The sequence below is a fragment of the Lipophrys pholis genome (assembly GCF_963383615.2).
Source record: "Lipophrys pholis genome assembly, chromosome: 13".
In the NCBI taxonomy this organism is placed as follows: Eukaryota; Metazoa; Chordata; class Actinopteri; order Blenniiformes; family Blenniidae; genus Lipophrys; species Lipophrys pholis.
The window spans coordinates 24348142-24375516 of record NC_137632.1 but is presented as its reverse complement, the minus strand read 5'-3'; the positions used below and the strand labels follow the sequence as shown (position 1 = coordinate 24375516).

At 43.8% G+C, this 27375-nt stretch overlaps 1 protein-coding gene across 1 annotated transcript; it reads left to right on the top strand.

Moving 5' to 3' along the window:
• Positions 1 to 336: 336 nt before the first annotated feature.
• LOC308118715 (von Willebrand factor A domain-containing protein 8-like) lies at positions 337 to 27316 on the top strand (the record flags this gene model as incomplete). Its single annotated transcript, XM_080478225.1, has 14 exons — positions 337 to 400; positions 1302 to 1453; positions 2380 to 2584; positions 2661 to 2742; positions 3779 to 3983; positions 12801 to 12909; positions 13792 to 13948; positions 14082 to 14201; positions 17697 to 17805; positions 20363 to 20488; positions 21064 to 21222; positions 22697 to 22795; positions 23291 to 23529; positions 25449 to 27316. The coding sequence occupies 14 exons, from the start codon at positions 337 to 339 to the stop codon at positions 25555 to 25557; spliced, it is 1935 nt and encodes a 644-aa protein (XP_080334351.1). The 3' UTR covers positions 25558 to 27316.
• Between the last annotated feature and the right edge of the window lie 59 nt (positions 27317 to 27375).

Below are 27375 nucleotides of genomic sequence, written 5' to 3'. Positions count from 1 at the left end.
GTCAAATGTCCTTTTTTATTCTTCTTTGTCTCTTCCTTTTTTCTTTTTTCTTTTCTTTTCCCTTTTATCTCTTTTCTTTTTCTCTGTTTTTAAATTTTTTTCTTTCTTTTTTTTTTCCTTCTCTTGAAAACAATACCATTGTGTGTGTGTGTGTGTGTGTGTGTGTGTGTGTGTGTGTGTGTGTGTGTGTGTGTGTGTGTGTGTGTGTGTGTGTGTGTGTGTGTGTGTGTGTGTGTGTGTGTGTGTGTGTGTGTGTGTGTGTGTGTGTGTGTGTGTGTGTGTGTGTGTGTGTGTGTGTGTGTGTATAGGAAGTTCCTGCTGACGAAGCCCATGCACATGGCTGCTGAGGACTCTGGAGTGTGTCAGCTTCACAGCATCAGCGAGGACTCGGTCAGCTCAGGTAGAAAAACACACATCCAACAGGTTGAAGCTCCTCTGGTCTTAACATCAGTCACGCCGCTTTGCTTCTCTTCTATTTAATTACCTGATCATGACACAAGTGGTTCCAACAAGTTAAAATAAGTAGGACTATATGTATGGCGTTAAGTGTGTTTTATTATTATTATTATTATTATTATTATTATTATTATTATTATTATTATTATTATTATTATTATTATTATTATAATTTCAACTTTAGTGGGCAGGACCGGTATATTAGAGCCATAAAAAGATTTGAATTCAGAGTATGTTTGTTGTTAAGCGGCAGAGTATATCTGATGAAAATGTCTATATTTTCACAAAAAACAAACAAATATTACATAAAATGTCTACAATCTCAACACAAAGTCATTTTTGATTAAACCTTTAGTGCAAAATACAGTGAAATGTCCACAAAACCGTTGCATGATGGGTCTTTTTCTGATCTCACCCTGACAGTAGATAAGACGCAATATTTTTCTGCTATTCATTTTTAAATATTTCTTTAAAAAACCATCCTCAAGAGCGTGGGCCAAAATGAGTTTTTGCACTTACCCATAATCTGGAAATATTAAATAGTAGCCTAAAGAGCAGATGACACAGTTCTACTCTTGTAAAATAAATGTAAATTCTACCCTGTAGCTTTTTTTAGTGATATTTCTTTGCTCTGCCAGTTAAATAAAGTGGCACTTGAGGTCTTTCTGTGGTACTCTAGCAGCATTCTGTTGTCCTACAGTGACATCTAGTGGTCAGAGATTGTATGTCTGCAAAAACAATCAGAAAAATACAATCATTTTTCCCCAAAACCTTCATAAATTACAGAATAAATTTTTTGCATTCGTCCTAACATTGTGTCGTTCTCTTCATTCGCTCCATCTCAGCTGACGCCTCCGTACCCAGCATGCTCTCCTGCGAGCAGCTGCCCAACGAGAACCTGAGCGCCGCCTTGGACCAGAAGATTGTGTCCCCGAACCGCGTCCTGGCCGACACGTCCAGCTTCGCTCGGATCGTGGTGGGCTTCCCAGACCTCATGGTGAGATCAGACCGGGACGTCTTACATCCTTTCATAGCGTCTCTGATTGTTTCTACATCAAATTTTGCAACGTGTGACACATTTACATCACCGTTTGGTCTCGGAATTGATTTAATTTAATAAATCCTCCCAGCACGGTTACATTATTTTGTTTTTATTTTTCGGCATTTTGTTAAACAATAATAAATAATCTGCTCAGGATCCAAGCCACTTTACTATCGTGAGCATCTGCCTTTTATTCTCCGCCCACTTTACCTCCCATCAACCAATCACGTTACATCCCTCTGAGGCCCTGTTATGCAAAACAACGTTTCAAGTGAAAACGTTTTGTTGCTTCACAGTTACACGGCCACGTTCTGAAAATGATGTACTTAGCATGTTGGGCCACTAGTAGGTGCTGTTGTTTTTCTTTAGGTAACTACTCCCGCACCGTTGGGATCACGAACACAAGAAGCACATCAAAATGTGCGGGACGTTCAGGAATATATTGCCATGACTTTCTTTAAGGATTCGGCTCGCTGTTTCCGAATAAATCCCCCAAATTTTGAAAAAATGGGCCATACAAAGTGGATGGGAGAGGTACCTCATGGAGGAGCTGAAAGGAGAGGCAGACCAAAATTTCCTCTGGAATTTTCTAATTTCATTCATGTCCTTACTCAGCGGGAATCAGGGATTGTGATCAGCCTTTAAGGCATATTTGATGTCTTAAAATAGTTGATATTTTTTATATTACATTCAGTTATAATGTGTATTACCTTACATTTCAAAGTTTTTTTTCTTTTCTGTCAGTATTTATTGCAAAAAATGACAAATTATCATGATAAAAAAGGCATGACATGCGTGTTTGTGACTAATAAACAGGCATCGAGGAGGTGAGTCTGCAAACTGCTCATAATAGTTTAATCTGGATTACTCTCCCCAATCAGTCCCCAAACGAGGTGTACAGCTTCTCGAGGCCGCTGGACCTCGCGGAGATGAAGAGCAGCGAGGGCGGGGCTCACATGTTCTTCAGGGGGGATCTTCGGTCCAGCGCGGCCAAGCGGGAGAACTGCGTCAGTCTGCTCTCGGCCAATCAGGTGGTCCGAGCTCTCCCACCCAGCAAGGTGCCCCTGAAAGAGGTCTACCCCAAAGGTCAGAGGTCGCCCCGCTCACAGGTCACATGTGTCGTTTGGGTTCCAATCTGCACGTTTTTCCTCTCTCCACTCAGACGCGACGCCTCCGATGACGGCGGCGTACCTGGAGGTGACGGATCTGAACTCCAAAAAACTGAAATACATTCCTGTACCAAGGTAAACAGCGTGTGCATGATTTGTTTTTTTGTTTTTTTACATTTTCTCGCATCACTTTGAGGTCACAAGAGGAATCCGATTGAAAAATGATGATGATTCACTGTAAAAACTAAAAAAAACTAAGCTGAGACCAAACCATGAAGAAAATTGTAAAAAAAACATTTTGATAGAAAACATTGATTCTTTTCTAACACTGAGACCTGAGCGGAGATTTTGTTGATGCTGCTATCAAACTCGCCTCAAAGCCTTGCTGTCAGGGGAACTTTGTAAAAACATAAATAATTGAACAGCTAAAGGAGAAGATATTTTGGAGATTTCACAGTGTTTTGTACCAGAAAATCATTCAAATGGGCTTTATGTTGAAATTAGGAGTCATTTTCCGTACTCATTGTTTGGTGTTTGCAAAAATATAGACATTTTCATCACATATATTCTGACACAACAAACTTGAAAATTCAAAGGTTATTATGGTGCTAGTTTACTGGTCCCACCCACTCAAGATGAAATTAGGTTTATTTAGACACTCTTGGCCTAACATGATCTATTAGAAGAGTCAAGGTTTTAATGTTGGATTTTTGTCTTTTTTTTATAAAAATTTTTAAATGTATATTTCTAATTATTTTTCTAAAAAATGAAAATGAGAGAAAAAAATGTTCTTCCTTTAAAAATTTTCTTAAAGAAATACTAAAAGAAAAAAAAAATTCCTAATGATTTTTCCCCCCTCATTTTCATAATTATAATTTTTTCTTTAGCCTTTTTTTTTTTTTTTTTTTAGACCAAAAACATTATAGGAATGTTTTCTTGGAAATTCGGATAATGCATGTAAATGTGCCTTGGATTTGCACTATCGTATTCCATTGTAATTCATTTTCATGTTATTTTTGTCATCAGTTCCTGTTTTGTGTAAAAATGAAACAAATCTCAGCCTCTTTTGTCTCTATTTATTTATAAAATGCTGAAATTCAGATGAAACTTTAATGTTGAGGTGGTTAAAAGCTCCCGTTAATGTTTCTTATCTTTGGGTCGCCCTCTGCAGGTCCATGTCGGTGTCGCCATACACCAGCTGGCTGTCCCGGGTATCTGAGTCCGACGTGGTGATGGCCGCCCTGGGCTCCGGAGGCGTGGTGACAGTGGACATGGGCGGCTACGTCCGGCTGTGGGAGACGGGGCTGGACAGCCTGCAGCGGTCTCTGATGGAGTGGAGGAACATGATCGGGACGGAGGACGGACGGCCAGTGCAGGTAAAGATGTCTGGGGGGGATGAGTCAATATTATTATTAGATTTTACCAACAAGTTATTAAACTCTCACATTGTTAAGTAGTTGGAATATTATTTAAGTAACATTAAAAAAAATTTGAAATTGTAAAAATGGCATCATTCATCCATCCATCCATCCATCCATCCATCTATCTTTCTTTCTTCTAACACAACAAAAGAAGATGTCAGAAAAGGATAGAAACTGTTTTAAATGTGTAACAGAAGGTCAGAATTCAGCAGTTCTAATGTTTTTCGTCATTAGACTCACTGACTTCATTTATATGAAATATTCAGTTATTGACGTTTTCTTACTGCAGTTCCTCTCTGTATCACTGGAGGGCGATGCAGCTTTAGAAATAACCCCCTGAACCTGCTTTCGGCTGCATGTCCCCAGCTTCCCCTCTCTGTTTATCTCACTGTGACTGCTGGTCGGGTGTTTCCAGGCCGGGTTGACTCCAGTTGTAGGTGTGTGTGTGAATGAGCGGGCTTTGTGCTGATGATGTAACAGCGCTGACCTGTGGCGGGGGAGGGGTCAGAACATTTCGGACCCGAGCACTGAGGAGTCTTTGTCGAGGCGCCGACATGTACAGAATTCTTGGCATTCAGCAGTGTATCTGCTCATCTCTCAGAGAGAGAGAGAGAGAGAGAGAGAGAGACGATGGTATCGAGACGAGTGCTTGTAACATCAGCAATCAACCAGAACATTATGACTCCCTCTGAAGTTGCACTGGGTGGCCTGAAGGTTTGTGAGGTGGAGCCTTTAGATCTGCTTGTTGTGTTCCTAAAAACATTGCTAGACCTTGTCTGCTATGTGTCAGGCTTCTTTATCTCTGGGAATACACTTTACATTGAACACAGCATGGACATCAAGGGTGTCAAACACATTTCGGTTCAGCCCAATTCTTGAGTGGGCCGGACCAGTGAAATAGTGTCAGAATATCCTTTAAAGGAGACATATTATGCAGCTTTTTAACACTTTCACATGATCTCATTGATCCAAAAACATTGTATTCAAAGTTTCTTGCCCCAAACCAGCTCTTCCTTGATTTTCCTCCATTTGAATATTGGACCATAGGAGCTGCATTCAGAATCTGCTGTGTCAGTGTGAGCTGGACTGGCTCCGCCCACACAAGCCCATCTTGGGAAGAGGAGGAAGTACTTCCTCTCGTGGTGCCATGTGCCAGAGCAGAGCTGCCTAATTGTGAGAAAGTCAAAGAGAGGGCCGACCTTGATTGTGATTGGCTAAACCCCCCGATGACACTATATAGGGTTTGATCTCTGATTGGCTGGTTGGAACAACACATTTTTTAAAAACTGAAACAAGCCAGGGAGAGAGAGGACAGACTTTCTTCACTTCTGGGACATCATTCCAGGAATGGGGACGATTATTACTGTTGGAAAACCATTAGAAAGTGAATTTAACGTAATACGACCCCTTCAAATTTAATCTTTTAAAGTACTTCATTGAGTATATGTGATGAAAACATATAAATTAATAAAAAAGAAAACAATTAGCGATTTTAATGAAACCTTCTGGTGCAAAATACAGTAAAATGTCCCCCAAAAAAGCTGTTGCATGATGCGTGTTTCTAAAGCATTCCTCCATACACATTACAAACACATGATTTAGGCAATCGATTCGACTGTGACGTCCTTTTAGTTTCCTCACACGCTGCTGCACACCTGCGACCCTCCCGGCCCAGATTCCTCAGTGGTCGTGTCTTCTTTGATGCGGCACCTCGAGTCCACTGCAGGTCACGCTCCGACAGACTCTCCCTGTGCTCTCTGTTGGCTCGGTGCAAACAACAGTAGCTCGACTGTATTTAAACAACGCCGTCCTGAAGCGGCTCTCTGTGCACCCGCCGCTTCGACGAGTTGTTTACCCTCGTTGCCGCCGTACGAGCTCGCACATGCAGAAACGTGCCAAATACCTTGTTTTTATGACACGGTTTAAGATTGGAAGGTCAGATTCAGAGCAGAATGACATTAATGGTAGAGTATGGTTTATATTTTATTTAAAACCTTTTTAAAAAAACTGCAAAAAGTTGAAAGACCCGGGTTGAAGACAAGCTGGGTGACTCACTACTGCCGCCTAATGTACAGATGTATCATTACTTACATTTTACATACTACACTTTTAAACAAAACTGGCTGCACAAAGACTTTAAGGACCTGTGAGAGGACTAAAGTACCATTTACACGTTTTGAAATGTTTCGTTGGAGCCACTGGCAACGCTAATTTTTTAAAACGGCTAAACTCGGTCTCCATGGAAACGGTGGAAAACGCAACGTTTCTGAAACGCATCTACTGCACACGCGCATCACGGCTGTACTGAATAGTTCTCGTGGCCTGGCATGCTTATTAAGCCATTTTCAGCATTTCTGTGTAAATATAAATCTTTCTCAGAACGTTGTCATGTAAACACGAACATTTTCAGAACCAGAAATGCAAAAAAAAAACCCAATGTGTTTTCAAACAAACAAACCGTCGTCTAATTCTTGCTTGATGCTGCATTTGTATATTAATGTGTTCAGATAATAAACTACACTATCGGATGAGTTTAAGGTACAAATACGTCACATTTTATATTCAAAACTAATAATGTAGTCGTGTTTATTGTCACTGTTTGAACAGTTAAATTGAACTTTCTGTCCGGCTGTGCGTCAATTATTACGGTAATTTCAGCAGAGTTTCCAGTTGTTTAAATTCAGTATTAATTCCTTATTCCTTGTTCCTAAAACCAAATTACAGGAAAACAACGTGCAAACCTCCGGCCTGATCTGCCACATAGGACTCCAGTTGTGTGCACTCTCGTATTCCTGGAAAGCCGCACAATAGAGTGAAGTGTCCATCAGTGGGTTTGCATGCGGATGTGCGTGACCGGCCGCGGTAAATAGTTCCTAAGAGCGTTTCAGCCTCAGGCTGGGATTGTTCCACCACCAGCTCTGTTGAGTTCATCTGTATGGGAGACATCAGTCATCGTCCTCTATAGGCTTCACATCCAACCGCAGTCGGAGCAGTTCACTCACTCATCCTGACACTTAATTGTAGATTGTGGTTGTTTTTATTTCTGTGTCAGTGTCTCTTTTACCGCTGCGATTCGCCCCCTGCCACTCATTTGCCTCCCTGCCCCACCGAAGCTTATCAGCCCCTGACATGTGCACGTCCAAACATGTTTTCTGCTTCTGGGTTCAGATTTTGTGCAGCCCGTGCCAGCAGACTCGTACCGTGCACAAAGAGAAACAGCAGTGTACAGTCACTGTCCCGTTTACCAAGAGGTCGGATGTGTCCTTTCGGCTCTTATTCTTATTTTTCTTGCAAAGGAATTTTAAGGAGTAAAAAAAAAAATCAAAGTGCAGAAAGTTCCATGAGAAAAATGCATGGCACTATATCACGGGGTGCAATTTGTGATGAATGCAGAAGGAGGGATAATCCCTATAGAGGAAGGGATGCAGGTAAATTAGACAAAAAGAGAAATATAAAACTCCTAAAAATTATTCATTAACTTTTGTGGATTACAGTGACTTACTACAGCTTTTACTTTCAAGGAAAAAAACTCCCATCAATTTAACACCTATAAATCTCTTGACAATGATAACTTTTCTTGGTAAAAATGCTGAAGCTCTGGAATGCAACCAAAAAGTCCTACCGTATGTTCTATATCTCAGAGAAAATGTGTCACAAGGTAGAAAAGAACATGTGGAATATAAAACATATAAAATCGATTCATGTATAATCTGCATAAAAGTGGAAGTTCATGACTGATTCCTCATGGTATTCCATACAGGAAGCATATGTAATTTAAGAAGTATGGGGCCTAACTCAGAACCCTGTGGAACCCCATGATTTGCTTTGCGATGAGCTGCAGAGTAAATAACATCTAAAAAGTGGAATCTGTCTGGTAATTATCATTAAACTAGTTAATGCTGTCTCTGTGCTATGAGGAGCTCCAAAACCCGTCTGAGTGACTATAGATAAAACCAAACATTGATTGATTTTCCAACTTAAGATTGGAGAGTTACTTCAGATTTCCGGTGACAGCGCCTACATACAGACTATGTTATGTCTGTTTTAAACCCGATGACACTGAATCATTCAAGTATGTTTTAGACTCAGAAATGCTCAAACGCATTCATGCACAGGCTTGAATTTATGCTGACATACACTTGTATGCACCCGAGTTCACACAGGAACGTAATATGTACTCACACACACACATGGCATCACTCCTAAATCTTTTTCTGTCTTTCGGCGTCTGAATAGTGAATGAGAAATTTATGAGGCTATTAATGCACCAAGAAGAGGCGATGACTGCAGAAGGGAGACGGAGGAAGACACGTTGGGCGAGGAGGAGGAGGAGGAGGAGGGAGAGTTGAAGGCTTTCATTCCCACACTCAGAAAAATGAAATTTTCTCCACTGCGCCGCTTGTTCACGCTCCTTTTTTCTTCCTGTTTCATCTTTCTCTCTTTCCGTTTCTCGACCTCAGAAGTCACAGTGTCGTCGTTTGCTTACTGGCAACTGCTTCATAGCAACGGTGGCATCCTGGGTTGGTGTGGTATTTTCAGATTGTGTGTGATGCCACACTTCATCTCTGCTGTGTTACTTAAACCCAACAGAATGTGTTCACAGGAAGCCACAACGCCCAAATTATTTATATTTATAATTCCGCTGCGTATGAAGCTCGAGTGGAGCTGATCACAGCATGGAACGCTTCCCTTTTAAAATGTGGGTTTCTCTGCGGATTCTTGCAGATTCTGGAAAAACAATGGATTGTAGGATTCCCAGAGGTTCTTGAACTTCTGACAGACACTATGATTCTGACTAATTCTGGAATTCCCACAGGTTTTAGAATTTTCACAAGTACCTAGAATTACCAGAATTTACAGGATTCTCACACATCATCACAGATTCTGGAACTCAAACAAATGCTAGAATTCTTGCACTACAATTCTCCCAATTTTAGAATTCCAACTTTTCTGGCATTCTGAGAGATGCCTGAATTCTCATAGACTCTTTTGACAGATTTGAGATTTCTCACCGATTCAATAATTACCATAAATTGTGGGATGATTCCAGAAATCCCACTATTCTGGGATTTCAATAGATCCTTGAATTCCCACCGATTCTTGAGTTCCAATGCATAAGTTATCAAACAGGGTTAATATTGTATAGGCCGTGACAACAGGAGGCAAATCCTTGTATGGAAGTGATCGAGGAGGTGTATCCTGCTCACTTGTCTGATTTCGGCCTTTCTTTTTAACTTGACAGCAGAGTTCAAACCTTCCCGAGGTCATTCAATGGTGAAAGTTGTTTTGTTGTAAACATGTGTGAAAGAACTTTCACTATTGAATTGGCTTCTTTTGATAAATAAAGATAAACAAGGATGCTCAAACTGCGTTTGAATCTGCTTTGGAGAGTCTGTGAAGTTTTCTCATACATAGCAGAGTCAACATGCTCTCGATGGGATGCAGAAATGCGACATATGCAAACCGTCGCCATCCTTTGGCTCTACTGCTGAAATGACTCATGCTGCTTTCACCACCCGAGTGGGGAAACTGAACCGAGTGCGGCGGCTCCGAAAGCCTCCTCAGAGCCCAAACTGGGCCTGGGTCGTAAAGTCGTCAAAGTCACTCAACAATTTTCTTTCCCCAAACGTGGAGCATTAGTCACCCTTCTTACTGGTTTTGACGGCGTCTATTACCGGTACGGAGACACATTCACGAGTTTTGCCGTCACCAGAGAGACGGTTGTATCTATTACCAGCATGATGACAGGGGCAAATTACTGAAATGGGCAGAAGTGGAGGAAATGGTGTTCACTGAGCCGCCTGTTTGATGGACAGATTCAACAGAGACATATGGAAACAAAACAAATGAGAGAGAGGGGAAAGAAACACAGTCTACACATGTGGTTGCTGCTCATCGGCTCCTTCTGCAGCTGACATGCGGTGAGTTGATTACCATCAAGCGATCATAATCACACCCATAAACACCCAGAGTGATATGTCTACCCGGCACAGCTAAGCTCTTTGAAGTGGCAATCCCGTGCATCAGGTGCTCACCCTCATTTCCCGACATGGGACGCCGGCATGCGCGCGGCAAAGCTCGAATTCTGTCTGCTGTATGTGGAGTGTGACTCATGCAGGGACACGTATGCGTCGGCGTGTAATCGGAGAACAACAGTCACATGGCGGGAGGTGAGCTCCCGAAGGTGAAGACCCTTTGCCTTACCGCAGAGCTATGGCATCGGGGTCTCTCTGGTTACCAAGGTTAGTAACCGGTTCACTTTCTAAAACGTAAACAACCAAGCTTAAAGGGGTCATATCATCCAGTTTTTCAACACTTTCACGTGTGTCTTGTTGGTCCAGAAACATTGTATTCAAAGTTTCTTGCCCCAAATCCAGCTTCTCCTTGATTTTTCTCCATTTGAATATTGGATCATAGGAGCTACATTCAGAATCTGCTGTGTCTGTGTGAGCTGGACTGGCTCCACCCACACATGCCTATCTTGGGAAGAGGAAGAAGTACTTCCACTGGTGGTGCCATGTGCCAGAGCGAAGCTGCTTAATTGTGAGAGAGTCAAAGGGAGGGCCTTCCCTTGATTGTGATTGGCTGAACCACCTGTGACACTATATAGGGTTTGATTTCTGATTGGCTCATTGGAGCAACACACTTTTCGAGAACTGAAACAAGCCAGGGAGAGAGAGGACAAACTTTCTTCACTTCTGGGGCATCATTCCAGGTATGGGGACAAATATTACTGTTGGAAAACTATTAGAAAGTGAATTTTAGTGTTATTGCTACAGCGCCAGTTACAACAAATATCGCCTCAAAAAAAGTCAAATTAAACCAACAGACTATTCCTCTGCAGAGGAAAACCAAACCTCCTGTCTCCATCCATCTGGATCGGCCGGGATTAAGGGTTAGCGTGGAGCAGGATCGAGGGCTTACCATGGATCGCCTCTAACACTCGGGGAAAGTTCTGTGGGTTTGCAGCTGCATTGGCCGTCAGGATGTTATTTGCTCACGCTCGAAACCCTTCTGATTACTAAAACAGCCCCAACGGGCGACCTTCGAAGACAGATACCAGTAAAGGATTTGTTTTGTCACGTGGATCCATTTGGTCAAAAGCCAACACAGCTGGGAATTCGATAACATCGTGGTGTGATTGTATTTGTGTTTCTTTAGGGAAATTATGAACATTTCTATAATAGAAGAGGGTTTTTTTTTATCCCCAAACAACACTGAACCCAAAAAACACCCTGTGTATTTGACCCATACGTTACACATCCATACATTAGTACATCTTGTTAAATAATCAGTCCATCATCCAAGGAAGGAATGTGAGGATCCTCTGTACTAGAATAGCTTTTTGCTCTTCCAACCCTATTTCGAAATACGGAACTAGTCCACAGCTGTCAAATCCCAACATCTCCAGCAGTGCTACTGTTTGAGCTCGTTCCCACACCGAGGTATTATCTTGTTATCATAATCTGACATGGCGTATATCAGACTGACCCTTCTAATCTGAGCTAAATATAGGGAGCTGTGCTGACGCAGCAGCTGGGTGTAGGAGGGAGAGCAGATCCCGGGTGTGAGTGTCCGTTTGAGGTGTGGACCGTGGGTCAGTGGAGGGCAGGGCGGGGGCCTTCTCGGCTCAACTGCCGACTCTGCCAAAGATAAGCCTCTGTTTACCCGCTCAGACCCTAAAAGTGACAAATCCAGGAGATAATAAGCTGCGCACACTCGTACGCCAGAGTTTACAAGCAAACCTCGTCCCCCACAGATACCATTCAGATTCCTGCAGTATGTAAGAATGCAGCTGAGCCACAGGGGATGCACTTAGTCTCCCACTGAACTACCCCTTTCTCCGTCCTTCCTTCATGCGGGCCAGACTCTGGCCGGCTGCCCTGCCTCACTGCCAGAGCCAGAATGCTGATTTTGGCTCTCATGGTGCAGTTGAGATTGGCCCACAAGTGCAAAGCTTTAACATCCACTGCTTCGCTCCGCGTCGCCCTCCTGCAGAGAAAGACAGAGCAGTTTCTGTCCGTCCTGATCTCACGGACCCGCAACATATAAACTGCTTTAACTGGTGGGGAATTGTAATGGAGTGATCTTCAGCCATTTTAAAAGTTTAATCACTTTCTTTCTTTCTTTCTTTTTATTTTTTTCAATCATGTTATTTTCTTTTTCTCACATTTCATGAAGCTATTTCCATTGTGTGCTCACATAATTGAAAAGGAGCACAAAGAAGATAAAACTTATAAAGGCACCTACTATAAGTTCTATCCTCTTTGTGCTCCTTTTTAATTCTTAATTAGTTAATAAGTTTGATCCCCCATTGAGCCCTGACCATGTGACAGTGCCATTGGGCAAAGCAACGACCTCTGACACGGCAGCCATGATTTCTAAACAAACAAACACTATTATTGCAGGGACAGTGCTGCAAGACTGGTTCATATAATCGAGAAGCTTGTGGCATTAATAGATATTTTGTGTTGTACTATAACAATGAAAATAAATCATTGAACCAAACTCATGCCTTCTGTCCCCTTTTCCAAAATATGGCAATTGACCACCATATTGCCGAATTATGTCCAGGTTGTAATCTCCTCCCAAAAGTGTTGGTGGCTTCGTCCTGCAGCCTCATTTGAGTGAATTCAGACAGCTCAAGCGTCAATTTCCAAACGCTGTCTGTTGGACGTTAACCGACCTTAAACCCTCATTTAATTTGTTCAAAATCCAAAGAGTGAAAGTCTGCACTTCTTTCCATCAATGTTCAACATCTTCTCCTCCTAGATCACCATCCAGAGAGACAGCGGCCTGGACGTCTCCGCGCCAAAACACGGCAAGATCGACGCCAACAACGCTCCTCACGTCGGGGGAAACCAGTGGGCCGGAGGCACAGGTAACATCCGTCTCGTACCGACTCGACGCCACGCCTGAATTCTATCAGTCCATCGAAAGCCGGTTGAGTATCTGATGACATTTTACGCAGACGGTACTGTGACTGATGGCATGTGAGGAGGTGTACACATGAGAGGGGTGGCGCGCTCTCGTCTCTCAGCAGCTGCTTAGTCGCCCCGAAGCACGTCAGTGCCTTCAGGGATGCTTGTAAAAGCTGTGTTGGTACAAGGCAGCGGTCAGAACCTGTGTCCATGTTCCCCGTTGGTGGGGGGGGGGGGGGGGGGGTCAGAATGGTGGAACAGTCAATTTAGATAAATTCTCCCAATGGAAATATTAAACATTATTTCATTTTTGCAGAGAGCTGTTATGATAAACTGGTTTTTCCAACACACGATACAGTATAAATAATAGAATTCTTGGGAATTAAAAGGAATTAAAAGGAATTAAATGAATGACAGTAATTTTAACCCAGTTTGCTTAGTTGAAGTTTAGTAGAGTGACTGATTCACTCATTAAGTTCAGTTGAAGTTACATCAGTGGGAGGAAGATGCTCTATAACCTGCATATTAGTAGAGGACGATGCTGTATAAGCTGGATGATAATGGGAGGAAGATGCTTTATAATCTGTATGTTAGTAGACTTTGCGACGCCAAAATGCTCCAAACATTTAGCATTTTCACGTGAAAACGTTGTCGTGTCGATGAGTCTTCAGTGTCGGACACTTTGTGTTTTTCTGGAGGTTTCTGGACATTTTCTTTTATAACCAACAATAAAAGTGTCAGTCTGAAAATTTCAGCCTGAGTACAGAACAAACTACTCAAGTGAAACGTGTGCACGCCGGGTTTTAGTGCCTCAGTAACGCCGTGGCGTCCTCTCTCCTCAGGCGGAAGAGACACGGCGGGGCTGGGGGGTAAAGGGGGCCCCTACCGCCTGGACGCGGGGCACAAGGTCTACCAGATCTCCCAGGCTGAGAAAGACGCCGTCCCTGAAGAGGTCCGCAAAGCGGCCCGCGAAATGGGCGAGAAGGCCTTCAAAGAAAGGTACGACGCATGAAAGTTCAGTCGTAAAGCGGCTCGATTCCCAAGAAAATGGTCCGTGTCCGACCGGAGTTCGCTCCACAGGTGGGAAACTGTGTGTCAGAGTGTGCAGATGTCCTGGGGCCGCCTGTGCCAGAAGTGAAGTGTGTAATGTGGACCAGGTGTCTGGGACATCTGCAGGACTCGGCCCCAGGTACGGCGCTCCGTCCTGGGCCAACGGCGGCCCAGCTGGAGGCTCCCATAGTGGATACGATGTGTGAGTTCATACATTCGGTGAAGAGCGTGAGGTTAAGAGGGCGTCCCTTTCAGCAGCTCCAGCATGAAGGCCGTCTCTGTTCATCCTCACCGCTCTCTCTCTTCAATCCCCCCCACCCCCACCCCCGCACGACCCCGCTCACACACTGGCTGCTTTCACACCGAGAGGCCGACCGCTCCAACTCTCGCTTGTTTCTTTAAATCCCCGTCTTCTGCCTGTCCGTCACCGTCACAGGCTCTTGTAGCTACATGCCGATTCTTCTCTTTCCAAGTAAATGTCACCGCAGCAGCAGGTGAGCTCAGACAGAAAACAAAAAGCCCTCTCCGTCTTTTTCCATCTCATGTAGGCACACCGAACCGTCCTCTGTTGACTTAGCTTCAGGTTGAGCATCAATCAAATCCTATCCCTGAAATATGAAATATCCATGTAGGCCTGTGCACGTTCAGACGCACAGATAAAATATATGTCTGTGTCTTAAAGGGGACATATCATGCAAAATTCACTTTCTAATGGTTTTCCAACAGAAGTGAAGAAAGTCTGTCCTCTCTCTCCCTGACTTGTTTCAGTTTTTAAAAAGTGTGTTGCTCCAAGGAGCCAATCAGAAATCAAACCCTATATTGTGTCATCGGGGGTTTAGCCAATCACAATCAAGGTAGGCCCTCCCTTTGACTCCTCCCACAATTAAACAGCTCTGCTGTGGCACATGGCACCACGAGAGGATGTACTTCCTCCTCTTCCCAAGATGGGCATGTGTGGGCAGAGCCAGTCCAGCTCACACCGACACAGCAGATTCTGAATGTAGCTCCTATGATCCAATATTCAAAAGGAGGAAAATCATGAACAAGCTGGATTTGGGGCAATAAACTCTGAAAGCACAACTTCTCTGAAATTCTGCCATTGTGCATGCACGCCACGGCTGTCGTAAATAGTTCTTCTGCACATGCTCAGTTGCTGGCCAATCAGAATAATGTATCCTCCGTGGTGTCATGACTCCCGGTACCATATTCTACTGCGACTTGGTAATTTTATTTTGATAGTCACTGTAACAACAATCCAACTTGGTCGTTTGTCCACTAGAATATCCGTGTTCTCCCATCGTTGATGATTAGAGCTGATTGTTTCTCTGCTCCATGTGTTTGGTTTCATTACATAAACAAACAACAGCACCAACTGGTGGCCCAACATACTAACTACAACGAACGTCGTTGTTATGGAAACACAAAATCGATGCGTTTTCACTTGAAAGCGGGGTCCTTAATTTGACATATTCTGTTTTCATCAATATATCAAATAAATGTCATGGTTTCCATAAACGTCAAGCCAGTTCGTAGTTTTACACACTAATAAAGGAATAAAGGAAGTTTCCACCAACACAGTGCGACTTCAAAGACTTTCCTAATTTCATAGTAAAACCACAGCCGCAAAGCGACAGTAGACATAAAGCGCTTGTTGTTGAAAGTCACAGTTTCTTTAATTTGAATGCATGTGAAGTCACTTAAAAAACGACTCCAAACAAAGTGTCTTTCTGTGTGACTGCTGGACGGAGGGCTTTTCTTTGCGCGGTGCGGTGAGTCGCTGGGCGTGTCCGTCTCCACTCGCCGTGCCCCTTTAGTTTTTGTGGTTGTTGTGTGTGAAGTTTCAGTGCGTCTCCACCTCATTGAGCCCAAAGTGACTGTGGCTCTCGCTCGGCACCGTTTAAGTCCACGTCCAGGAATGTCGAGGAAATAGCTTCTTCGGCCACTGAGGCACACACACACACACACACACACACACACACACACACACACACACACACACACACACACACACACACACACACACACACACACACACACACACAGGAATGTGTGCAGGAAGCTGCACCACGATGTGAATGCAGACAAACCAACAAACAGCCTCCTGTACATGTGCAGGTCACAAACAACATTGGATTATATTCTGGGGAAAAAAATAAATAAAAAAACTCCATCTAATCATGTTTTCAACCCACACACCCCCCAAAAAGTTGAGAAGCTGTTTTAATGTAAATAAAAGGAGAATTCAATGATTTCAAAATCTCGTATAGGCCGATCTCATACCCAATCCAGACGTTTATTGAAAAATATGAGCCAATTTGGAAGTAAATGTTTGTCAAACATCTTAAAAAATGGCTAAAGATATATATTTTTAAAACAAACGGAGCAGCATTTTACAAACTATTTGGTTAATTGGCACCTCGACAGTGATATAACTGGTATTAACGAAGTATTTTGAAATGGCAAAGTGTCTCGGATAAAGTAAAGAAAAGCAGTTTCTCATTCGGTGACGAAGCTCCAGTTTGCAAGTGAAAATGCAACTTTTCGAAAATGCCTCAGAAGTTGGAACTTTTATGAAAAATGCTCTGAGCCAGCCTCTGTGGAAACTGGGAGTAAAGCAACTTTTTGAAAACACTACGACTCCGTCTTCAGGAAAACGCAACTTTTTGAAAACACTCCCAGTCCGTCTCAGTTGAAACTGGTTCTCCAGGTCTCCTGATGATGCTATTTTCATAAAGAGTGAAACTTACTATTTGAACTTCTTTACTTAAGTGAAAGTGAACAAAAACACATACTCCAGGTACTCAAGTAGAAAAGTAACAATAATGCAGTTTTAACTTCATTGATGACTCTTGTCTTTAAAGATGTGTTGAATACATAAACGTGCATCTGTTGGCATCATAAAGTGAGTATTTTTCCAAATGGAGAAAACCTCTGGACTTTATACTGAAAAATATAAAAATATCCATTATTTCAAAGAGGTTGAAGACTTTTCTTTTTGTTTGATGTTCAGATTCATGTTACAGATATCCAACTGGTAAAGGCTCTTTGGGAGTGTCTCTGTGTGTGTGTATGCATGATTTCCCCTGATTGCATGGCTGATGCCATTGAAATCTACACAATACACACACACACACACACACACACACACACACACACACACACACACACACACACACACACACACACAGATTAGTTACATGCAGCTCTCGTCCACTTCGTGGCTTCTATCTCTTGTTGAGTTCTGCTCTGCTTGTCACCAAAAGTTTGAAACACCTGGCAGAGATTGTACCAAACTCCCACTACACACACACACACACACACACACACACACACACACACACACATACATTCCGAGTCTTATCTGTGTAATAGATATCGGAGTCCCTGCATGGTGGGATTACACAGCCACACACTCATCTCTTTTGGGGGGGGGTTGGGGTCTCGGACCACCTGTCTCGTCCACAGGTGTGTTTTGAAGCGAACACACACACACACATCAGGTGACCCATATTCAACGGCACTGACCCGTTTCAACACATGAAAGAAGTTCTCTATCTTCACTCTTATCTGTCCAATGTTGCAGAGGCTTTTTGATCTTAATCCCCTGTTTTTTCAGAATAACATAGATTTTTTATTTTTATTTTTTTGTGCTTGAATACAAGCACCAATCCCTTCTCTTTTTTGTTTTGAATTCCAGGTTGAAGGAGATTGACATGAGCGAGTACGACGCCGCCACGTACGAGCAATTCTCCAGCGCGGTGAGGAGACAGGTTCAGTCGCTGCGCATCATCCTGGACAGTTTACAGGTCTGCATTGCTTCGTGCGTCTTATTCATACGTCACTGTGTTAAGGCTGGGATAAAAATCAACGCGTAACTGCCTCAGCATAGCAAATCCTAATATTAGCTGTAATGACGCAGTAACCGAAGGTGTAGACGATATTTTAGCTCAGTTATCTTGACCGTCTGTTGACTGGCCTCTGCGGGGTCAGTGAGTCAGTAGAAAACAATCGGCTGACCTCGCACAACCCCACACGTGACGCTCGGACCGGAGACAGGGGGCGCTGTCCCCACCGCTTCGCTCCCATTGGCTGAGGGTGACCGAGGCCAAAGCATCCAGGATGTCATATTGTCTCGGTTTCATTATTTTGTTTCCCACCTTCCTCCCTTTGTGTGAGCGTGTCCGTGCGCACGCGATGTGAGGAGGACGATGCAGCGAGCGGCGGTGATTACAGAGCAGCTCCTCCGAGCCTCGCTCTGTTAACCCCCCCGCCATCCAGGTGTGTGTGTGTGTGTGTGGTGGTGTTTGTGTTTTCCATCCAGGTGTTTGCCACCCGGCTCTGAACGCTGCGTATTGTTTGTGTTTAAACGTTTAGCCTGAGGCGTCTTTCTGACTGTGGAAGTCATGGAGATTATGCCAATCCCACTCTGTGAAGTCATGTTATTTTTACCATAGCTGAGGAGTGATTTAAGGAGTGTCTCTTTTATACACACACACACACACACACACACACACACACACACACACACACACACACACACACACACACACACACACACACACACACACACACACACACACACACACACACACTCACACAGACGCTCTCAATGAACTTTGTTGTATTGTTTCCATCAGCTTGTGTATACTTGAATCTGTCAACAACCATCAACATGCCAAATATGAAGTATTGTCTGGTACGGCTGATGGCCTAGTGACAGGTCACCACACACAGTTCTTGTCTTTGTTATTAGTCTACTCTTTTAATTATTATTTTTTTTCTTTTCTAATTTATTATAATCTTTATATTTATTTGTTTGTTTGTTTGTTATTACTCTCTATGCTCACTTATATTTTTAGTTTTCTTGTTGATTGTTTCTTTTGTCTTTGTTTTTATGTATGTTATTTATTTACTATTGTCATTATTTCTTATCAAATGAATTGTTCTGCTAATGTACATATTTATTTACACTTTTTTTTTTATATGTTCCTATTTGTTTAACTTTAATTCAACAAAGTTACAGAGAGCTTAGCATAAATATATCTACATATATACATATAAACTGAATTGGTGAAATGGTAGAGTGATCACACTTACTAATCACTCATAGAAGTTTTTGTACATCTTCACACTTTCTTTAAATAAAAATAAACTCAATCTCTTTTTATAAACTGTACCATGCCAATTCCAGCTCTGATAACTTCTCTGTCATGAAATTGAGTTCAAGAAGCTTGATAATTAACCACCAGGCGTCTAAGTGGTTTTACTTTTTGTTAATCTTTAAGTGGATTTGATGGTTACATAAGCTTTTTTTTTTTTTTTTTTTTTACTACTACAAAGCACTATCATGTGTCCCAGATTGAGCTTTAAGAACCAGAACTGTAGGAATATGTAGTTTTACCTTCAATCATTGTGTGCATCAGTAAACATTCTAACTTGTGTGAGGAGTATATATCAGGTCTGGTTGACTCTGCAGCACGTCCATTATCAGCTGAGAACTGTGTCGGTGTTTAACGGCAAAGTGAAGCCAGGAGAGCCGCGTCTCAGGTCGGACGCTCTTTGTTCTTGAGCGTGAGCTCACGTCATCTCTTATGTAAAAGAAATCCTCAAAGCTCCCGACACATTGTCACCACCTCGCCATGAGCGTGAGACACAAAGCGAGCGAGGAGGAGGAGCCGAGTGTGTGACTTCTTTTGTTCTGAGTCCCAACAGGTGACAGAACGAGGGGAGAGTCCACACAAGCTTCACCTCAACTGTTCACTGTGGAGAATAATAGAGATTATAGAGCATCTTCCTCTACGAACACCCAGATTATAGAGCATCTTCCTCCTTTAACATCAAGATTATAGAGCATATTCTTCCATTAACACACAGATTATAGAGCATCTGCCTCTACGAACACACAGCTTATAGAGCGTCTTCCTCCTTTAACATCAAGATTTTAGAGCATCTTCCTACATCTAACTGATATAATTTAAGATAGCATCCAGATTATAGAGCATCTTCCTCTAACATCCAGATTATAGAACATCTTCCTTCACTAACAAACAGATTACAGAGCATCTTGCATCACTAACATCCAGATTATAGAGCATCTTCCATCACTAACATCCAGGTTATAGAGCATTTTCTGTCACTAACATCCAGATTATAGAGACTCTTGCATAACTAACATCTAGATTATAGAGCATCTTCCTCCTCTTGTAAAGACAAAATGAGACAGAACAGTTTCGAATTCGTCCCGATTACAATATTTGTCTTATTGTGAGACGCTGCATGTTGAAAGTCAGAACAATCTTTGAACTTGATATTTCAGAGCTTTTCTAAAGGCGTTTTTATGAGTGTCATCTACTGTGTCTGCAGGCTAAAGGGAAGGAGCGTCAGTGGTTGAAGAACCAGGCACTGGGAGAGTTGGATGACGCCAAAATCATCGATGGTCTAACCGGAGAAAAATCCATCTATAAGCGCAGAGGAGAGCTGGACCCAGAGGTGTGTGTGTGTGTGCGCATGTGTGTGTGTTTTTCTGTCTGTACATATTTAAACTGCGCTTCAACCTTCCTTCAGCCACATCTCCAGAGACACACACACACTCCCTCACATAATTCTGACCTTTATCTGTCAGTCGGTGGATTCCTGTGGTGTGTGTGACATTATTATTACACCCTGTGTTTGTGCTCCGGCTCACACACGGTTCCTAGTTGTGAACACTCCCACACACACACACACACACACACACACACACACACACACACACACACACACACACACACACACACACACACATCGCAGAGATAGTTCCCACACTAATCATGCAGACACACACCAACCACAATGTGCATTCTATGTTTTTCTAACTCTTTTAGCTCCAAGTGTTGCATACTTTCGCTCACAATTGAATAATGACACCTGGTTGTGAAATCCTGGCCTCGGGCGGACCGTTATTTTCAGGACCGTTCACGGGAATCGGCGAAATGCAGTTTATAAATAAGCACGGTATTTGGATTTGACCCCCTCCTGCTACCGTTTTCTGTGTGATTGTCGTGTGTCTGGCGACGTGTTCTCAGCTGGGGAGTCCGCAGCAGAAGCCCAAGCGTCTGCGGCTGCTGGCCGACGTGTCGGGCAGCATGTACCGCTTCAACGGCGTGGACGGCCGGTTGGAGCGCTCCATGGAGGCCGTGTGCATGGTCATGGAGGCTCTGGAGAGCTACGAGCACAAGTTCAAGGTGAGAACGTGAACTGGTGAGCTCATCAGCTCCTGGCCCCTCCAACGGGACCCTGCGGTGGATATCCAGCTTCTATCGAGTTCGACATGTAAAGCTGTCACACAGTCCTCTGATTTGTCCACACATTTACTGGAGGGCACGGTTTGCGCCGCTCAAAAAGCTCCTGGGGAAAAAATTAGAAGTGGGTGGTAAGCAGAATGCAGGAAAAGCTGGAGGGGGGACGAGAAAGTGAGAGGGAGACACGAGTGTGTGTTAAAAAGTTGAAGAGAGACAGACATCCTGGCCCCTGAGTGACACTTAACCCGACCTATTATTGTGCGCACACACACACACGCACGCACGCACGCACGCACGCACGCACGCACGCACGCACGCACGCACGCACGCACGCACGCACACACACACACACACACACACACACACACACACACACACACACACACACACACACACACACACAACACTAATCTCCACAATGTCCTCATGAAGTCTTCAGTTTTTGTCCCTCGGGGTCAGTGTGCGGTCACGTCCCCACAAGGGCATACAGACAAACACATGTCAGCATGTCACGTCACATGTCAGTCTTTGACTTCTCTCTCTCTCTCTGCATAACTCTCCTTACATAATAAGACATCTGATAGCATCTCAGAGCCTTTCCTTGTGTACACTCACTCCCCGCTGTCCTAGTGTGTGTGTGTGTGTGTGTGTGTGTGTGTGTGTGTGTGTGTGTGTGTGTGTGTGTGTGTGTGTGTGTGTGTGTGTGTGTGTGTGTGTGTGTGTAATACAGGTCACGTTTCTTATAAAAATGACACATTAGTGGGACAAATTTGCCTTTGTATCCTAACCAAAAAAACCATCACCCTTTAATTCAAAACTGGAGCATGCATGCATTAGACTTGTTGTTGCTGTGTGTGTTTCGGATTCGAATTACTCTGCAAGTGACCGTAGAACAAAACCGCCCCAACAACACGGTTCCTACCCAGCAACTGCAATGTGAGTGGACAGGACTCCCCGGTCGCATACCTCCGCCTCACGCAGTCATCGCCGCCTTTATTAGAAGCAGCCTGTAACATGTGTAATACCTGCGTCCTGTCCTGGAATAGCTGACCCGGCCTTATGTAAGCCCGCCATGACGGACGGTGTGCGGGAGGCATGTGGACCGCCTGCGGGGCGAACATACAGTTGCAGTGACGGTGGCTTTGCTCAGTTACGACCTGAAATTACGCCTGAGTCTTTACACCTCATCTCAGGGGCTATTCTAACCCCCGGTGCTGTATGTTACAATGCCGGGCATGTAAATGTGCCGGTTGTGCAACAGTTAATGTATCTCCACGTGTGAGTTATTGGGTTGTTTGTCTTGATTGTGATCTTCAGGATACTTTTTTGTTTCCGTTGTGCTCGCTCCATTTTATTGCTTATTTAAATTACTTTGTTCAATTATTGATATATTAATTTGAATCTTCTCTTTTCGCAGTACGACATAGTGGGACACTCAGGCGACGGCTACGACATCGAGCTCGTCACCGTGAACAAAGTCCCGAAAAATAACAAGCAGAGACTCAAAGTCCTCAAGGTACAGTTCCTCATATATATATATATATTTATTATATTGCAATTATTTCAGCTGAAATAATTGAAGCCAGATATATTTTCATTTTATCTTTTAGAAGTGATTTTTAAATGAGTTTTTCAGTTATCAATAATCTGTAAAACAATAGTCTTAAGAGTAGTGAATAAGTTTCTATTCTTGCAAAACAATGCACATTTCAAAACTGCCGTACTTCATATAGTTATATAGCAGATGTAGTTAGCATGCCGGGCCACCAGTTGGTGCTGTTGTGAGGTTTTGTAATGAAAAGTTGCCTTTTCAGTGGCTCCGAGCACCGTTGTCGTGGAAACGCTCAAAACTCAAAGAAAGCTTTCAGTTTTCACCCGAAAACGTTTTTTTGTATAAACGAGGCCTTAAAGTTCTAATAAAGTCCAAAGGATAGTTTGCAGGATCGCACCCAGCTCACCTGGTCTTTGGTCCATTGCGACTCTAACAAACCGTCCCCTGGTGTCCCGGCAGACGATGCACACCCACGCTCAGTTCTGCATGAGCGGCGACTTCACCCTGGAGGGAACGGAGGCCAGCATCAAGGAGCTGGCTCGAGAGGAGGCCGACGAGCACTTCGTGGTGGTGCTGAGCGACGCCAACCTGGAGCGCTACGGCATCCGGCCGGAGCGATTCGCCCGGGCGCTGACCTCTGACCCGCAGGTCAACGCCTTCGCCATCTTCATCGGCTCCCTCGGCGATCAGGCTGAAAGGTGAGGATGTGGAAATGTGGATTTCTTGCCTAAAGGAAGGGGAACCGAAAACTGCAAGAGGAAAACTTTAAACGGGTCATATTGTGCAAAATTGACTTTCTAATAATTTTCCAATGGTAATAATCGTCTCTCATACCTAGATGACGCCCCAGAAGTGAAGAAAATCTGTCCTCTCTCTCCCTGGCTTGTTTCAGTTTTTAAAAAGTGTGTTGCTCCAACCAGCCAATCAGAAATCAACCCCTATATAGTGTCATCGGGGGTTTAGCCAATCCCTATCAAGGTAGGCCCTCCCTTTGACTCCTCCCACAATTAGGCAGCTCTGCTCTGGCACATGGCACCACCAGAGGAAGTACTTCCTCCTGATCCCAAGATGGGCATGTGTGGGCGGAGCCAGTCCAGCTCACACAGACACAGCAGATTCTGAATGCAGCTCCTATGATCCAATATTCAAATGGAGGAAAATCAAGGAAAAGCTGGATTTGGGGCAATAAACTTTGAATACAACTTTGTAGGACCAACACGGAGACCCATGTGAAAGTGCTGGCAAGCTGTATGATATAACCCCTTTAAAACAACTTACACATAAGAGCCACAACATTATAACCACCTGCCTGATATTGTGTAAATCTGAATTCTGCTGCCAAAACGGCTCTAATCTGTGAAAGTGTGGAAGTTGTAAGGTGGTTGTTTGATCTGCTTCAGTGAGCCAAGTTTCTTCATGTCCCAATATCAGTTTCTCCACTTTCTCTTCCTCGGAGCAAGAGCTTGGAGTTTATAGATAATCAGACTTTGTCAAACTCACTTTAATCCTTAAATCCGCCCATTTTCCTGCTTCTAAAATCAAATTTGAGGACAAAATAGTCACTTGCTGCTTTGATATTTCCACCCGTTACCAGATCCCATGATGAAGACGTAATGAATGTTATTTACTTTAAGTCGTCGTCATCTTATGGCTGATTGGTGTACATAATAAAGTAGCTGTCATGACAATCTTAGGTATTCTGTAGAAGGTACTCCTGAATGTAGTCAGTCATCCAAAACCAATAAAGAGCGAGTAAACTTCAGAGTTACGTGAAACAAAGGACGGGCATTTTCATGTTCCTGCTTCAAGCTCGACCCTCAGATTAAATCCTGAACCTGAAGAGGGCCTCCGCTCCGCTTCCTCCTTTCAGCCCTGCCCCTCATTGCCATTCCGGCCCAGCCTCTTACTGTAGCTGCTGGCTGCTGCACATCCTGCCGGTGGGCCTCAGCCCGGAGCTGGAGGACCCTGGGAATGACAATGAGACAAGAAAAAGGGGAAGGAGCTGAACGAGTGAAAGCAAAGACTCAAGAGGCCGAAAAGCAGCTGAAAAGATTAAAGCCTTTAACTGCCGAGCAGGTCGGGTCACCGATGCTGGAACACAGAGGGGCTTCTGTCTGAGTTTACATGTTTACGAAAAACGGAACTTTTTGAAAACGCTCCGACGCCATGTAGACGGAGGAAAATGCAACTGTCACTCTGCATGCGCATCACGGCCATAGTGACTAGTAGTTCCGCACGTGCTCAGTAGAGACAATCAGAACAACGTTTCCTCCGTGGTGTCATGACCCCCAGTCCAGATTCCCCTGGGACTTGGTACTTTAGACAGTCACTGTAATAACAATCCAGCTTGGTCGTCTGTCCACTAGAATCTCCGTGTTCTCCCGTTGTTGATGTTTAGAGGCCATCGCTCTTCGAGCGCCAATCAGCTTGTAGCCTGGGTTCCTGCCGTTTCCATAGAAACGCTGATCATTTTCAAAACGTTGAAACTTTCCTGTAAGAAAAATGCAAAACTGTTCACTCGAAATGTTGTCATAGAAACGTGGCCTCATTTATTTATTTATTTGCTTATCTATCTATTCATTCATTCATTCATTCATTCAACTTCTATTTGTTTCAGGCTGCAGAAAACTCTTCCCGCTGGACGATCCTTCGTAGCGATGGACACCAAGCAGATCCCTCAAATCCTGCAGCAGATCTTCACGTCCACGATGCTCTCCAGTGCCTAACACACACACACACACACACACACACACACACACACACACACACACACACCCTCCTCATTAACTCGTCACGATGTGTCTTTAGCCGTCGTCCTTCATCAGATCTCGTCACTTCAGGCCTGAGAGAGAGAAGAAGAGCCTCGCCTCTTTGTCGTGGTAGCGAAGCCTCCGGCGTGTGTGAGCGTGACGTCCGGGCGTTTTGTCGTGACCCTCGGGGTGGAGAGACGGTGTGGTCTGTGATCTTGTGGCGTCGCCGTGCGGCGGGGACACCGTGCACGCCCCCGGAGCCCGGCTCCGACCCCGTGTGGGGATCAAACGCAGAGCGCGACCTGTCGCCGTCTGTAATTGTGTTTGTGCCTGACACACACACACACACACACACACACACACACACACACACACACACACACATACACGTAAACGTAAACACACGGTCATGTGAAGAAGTAAGTATAGCCCACAGAAATTGCTGCCTATTTTCAACATATTTGGAAACGTTGCCTTTTATTAAACAGCTTTAGTCACTAAAACAAGACAATAATGGATGGATGGATGGATGGATGGATGGATGGATGGATGGATGGATGGATGGATGGATGGATGGATGGATGGATGGATGTGGGACAAGCCCCTGTAACTTCAAACTTTACAGACAAAGCAGGAAATAGAAAGATGTTTTGATGTGAAGTACTAAAATTCCTGCAGCTGATTCATCTATTAGTTTACCATCATATAAAGTCCATCCGTCCATCTTTTGTACCCCTTAATCCAGCTTAGCATATCGCTTGACATCGTCACAGAATCTTCTATATCCGCCGATATTGGGCTGAATTCAATGTAAACCTTCTAGTGGATAAACTGACCTCACTTTTCTTGTTAATTTTTACATCTTCAGCTGCAAACTTCACCGTCATTCATGTCCATGTTTCAGTGTCCATGTTTCAGTGTCCAAACATCGAGAACCTTCAACGGAGCCGAACTCTGTTTAGTCCAGGAGCCAAAAACAGTCCGTTTTAATCCCGAGTGGGCCAAACCAGCAAACAGATTACAGACACATTACAGAGCCTCGCCTTGACCGTCGGGGTCAAGGTGAGGCTCTGTCTTCAGTGGGACGTTCCCTATACAGGTCCTTTTTCACATGACCGTGTGTGTGTGTGTGTGTGTGCGCTCATTCGAGGGGTCAAAGGTCACGAACTTGACATGGCCGCTCTTTCTTTGGACTTCCTTTTCATTTATCTCGGAGCGACACAGGAAGTGACGCCGCCACACCGATACACCGAGCAGCTTCAACCTTTCCTTCCTGGCCTGGAAGAGTCTGAGATCCGCCATTTATTTTTTTTATTTTAGTAATTTTTTTTATTTACAAGACGTCCTGCTCCTCGTCCGGTTCCACAAATACCTCGCTGAGAGTTTATCTCTGTGTGCACCAAACACAATATCAGCTTCTCTCCTGGTTTTCATGATGTGATCAATACATCATCATGTGCAGCGTCCGCTCTGTATCGACCCCTCTCTAATCGAAGGACGTCCCTGTTTGTGTTGACCTACTTTATTCCCCCGCGAGTAAAAATCAAACGGGTCAGAAGTGACATTAAATGTGTATATTTAAAGTTTCATGGAGGCAGACATTCTCATGTGTGCATAGAAACACATTAAATTCCTCTTGACGGTCAGTGTATTTACTCTCATTGAATGTTATTAATTTATGTGGGACAGAAAATGTAAAAGTAATGTACAAAAATTTTAAATAAATCATTTTAACACCGCTCTTTGGGTTTTGGTACCGTTTCATCTCGTTTGTGGATTTTAGCAGCTGTTGGA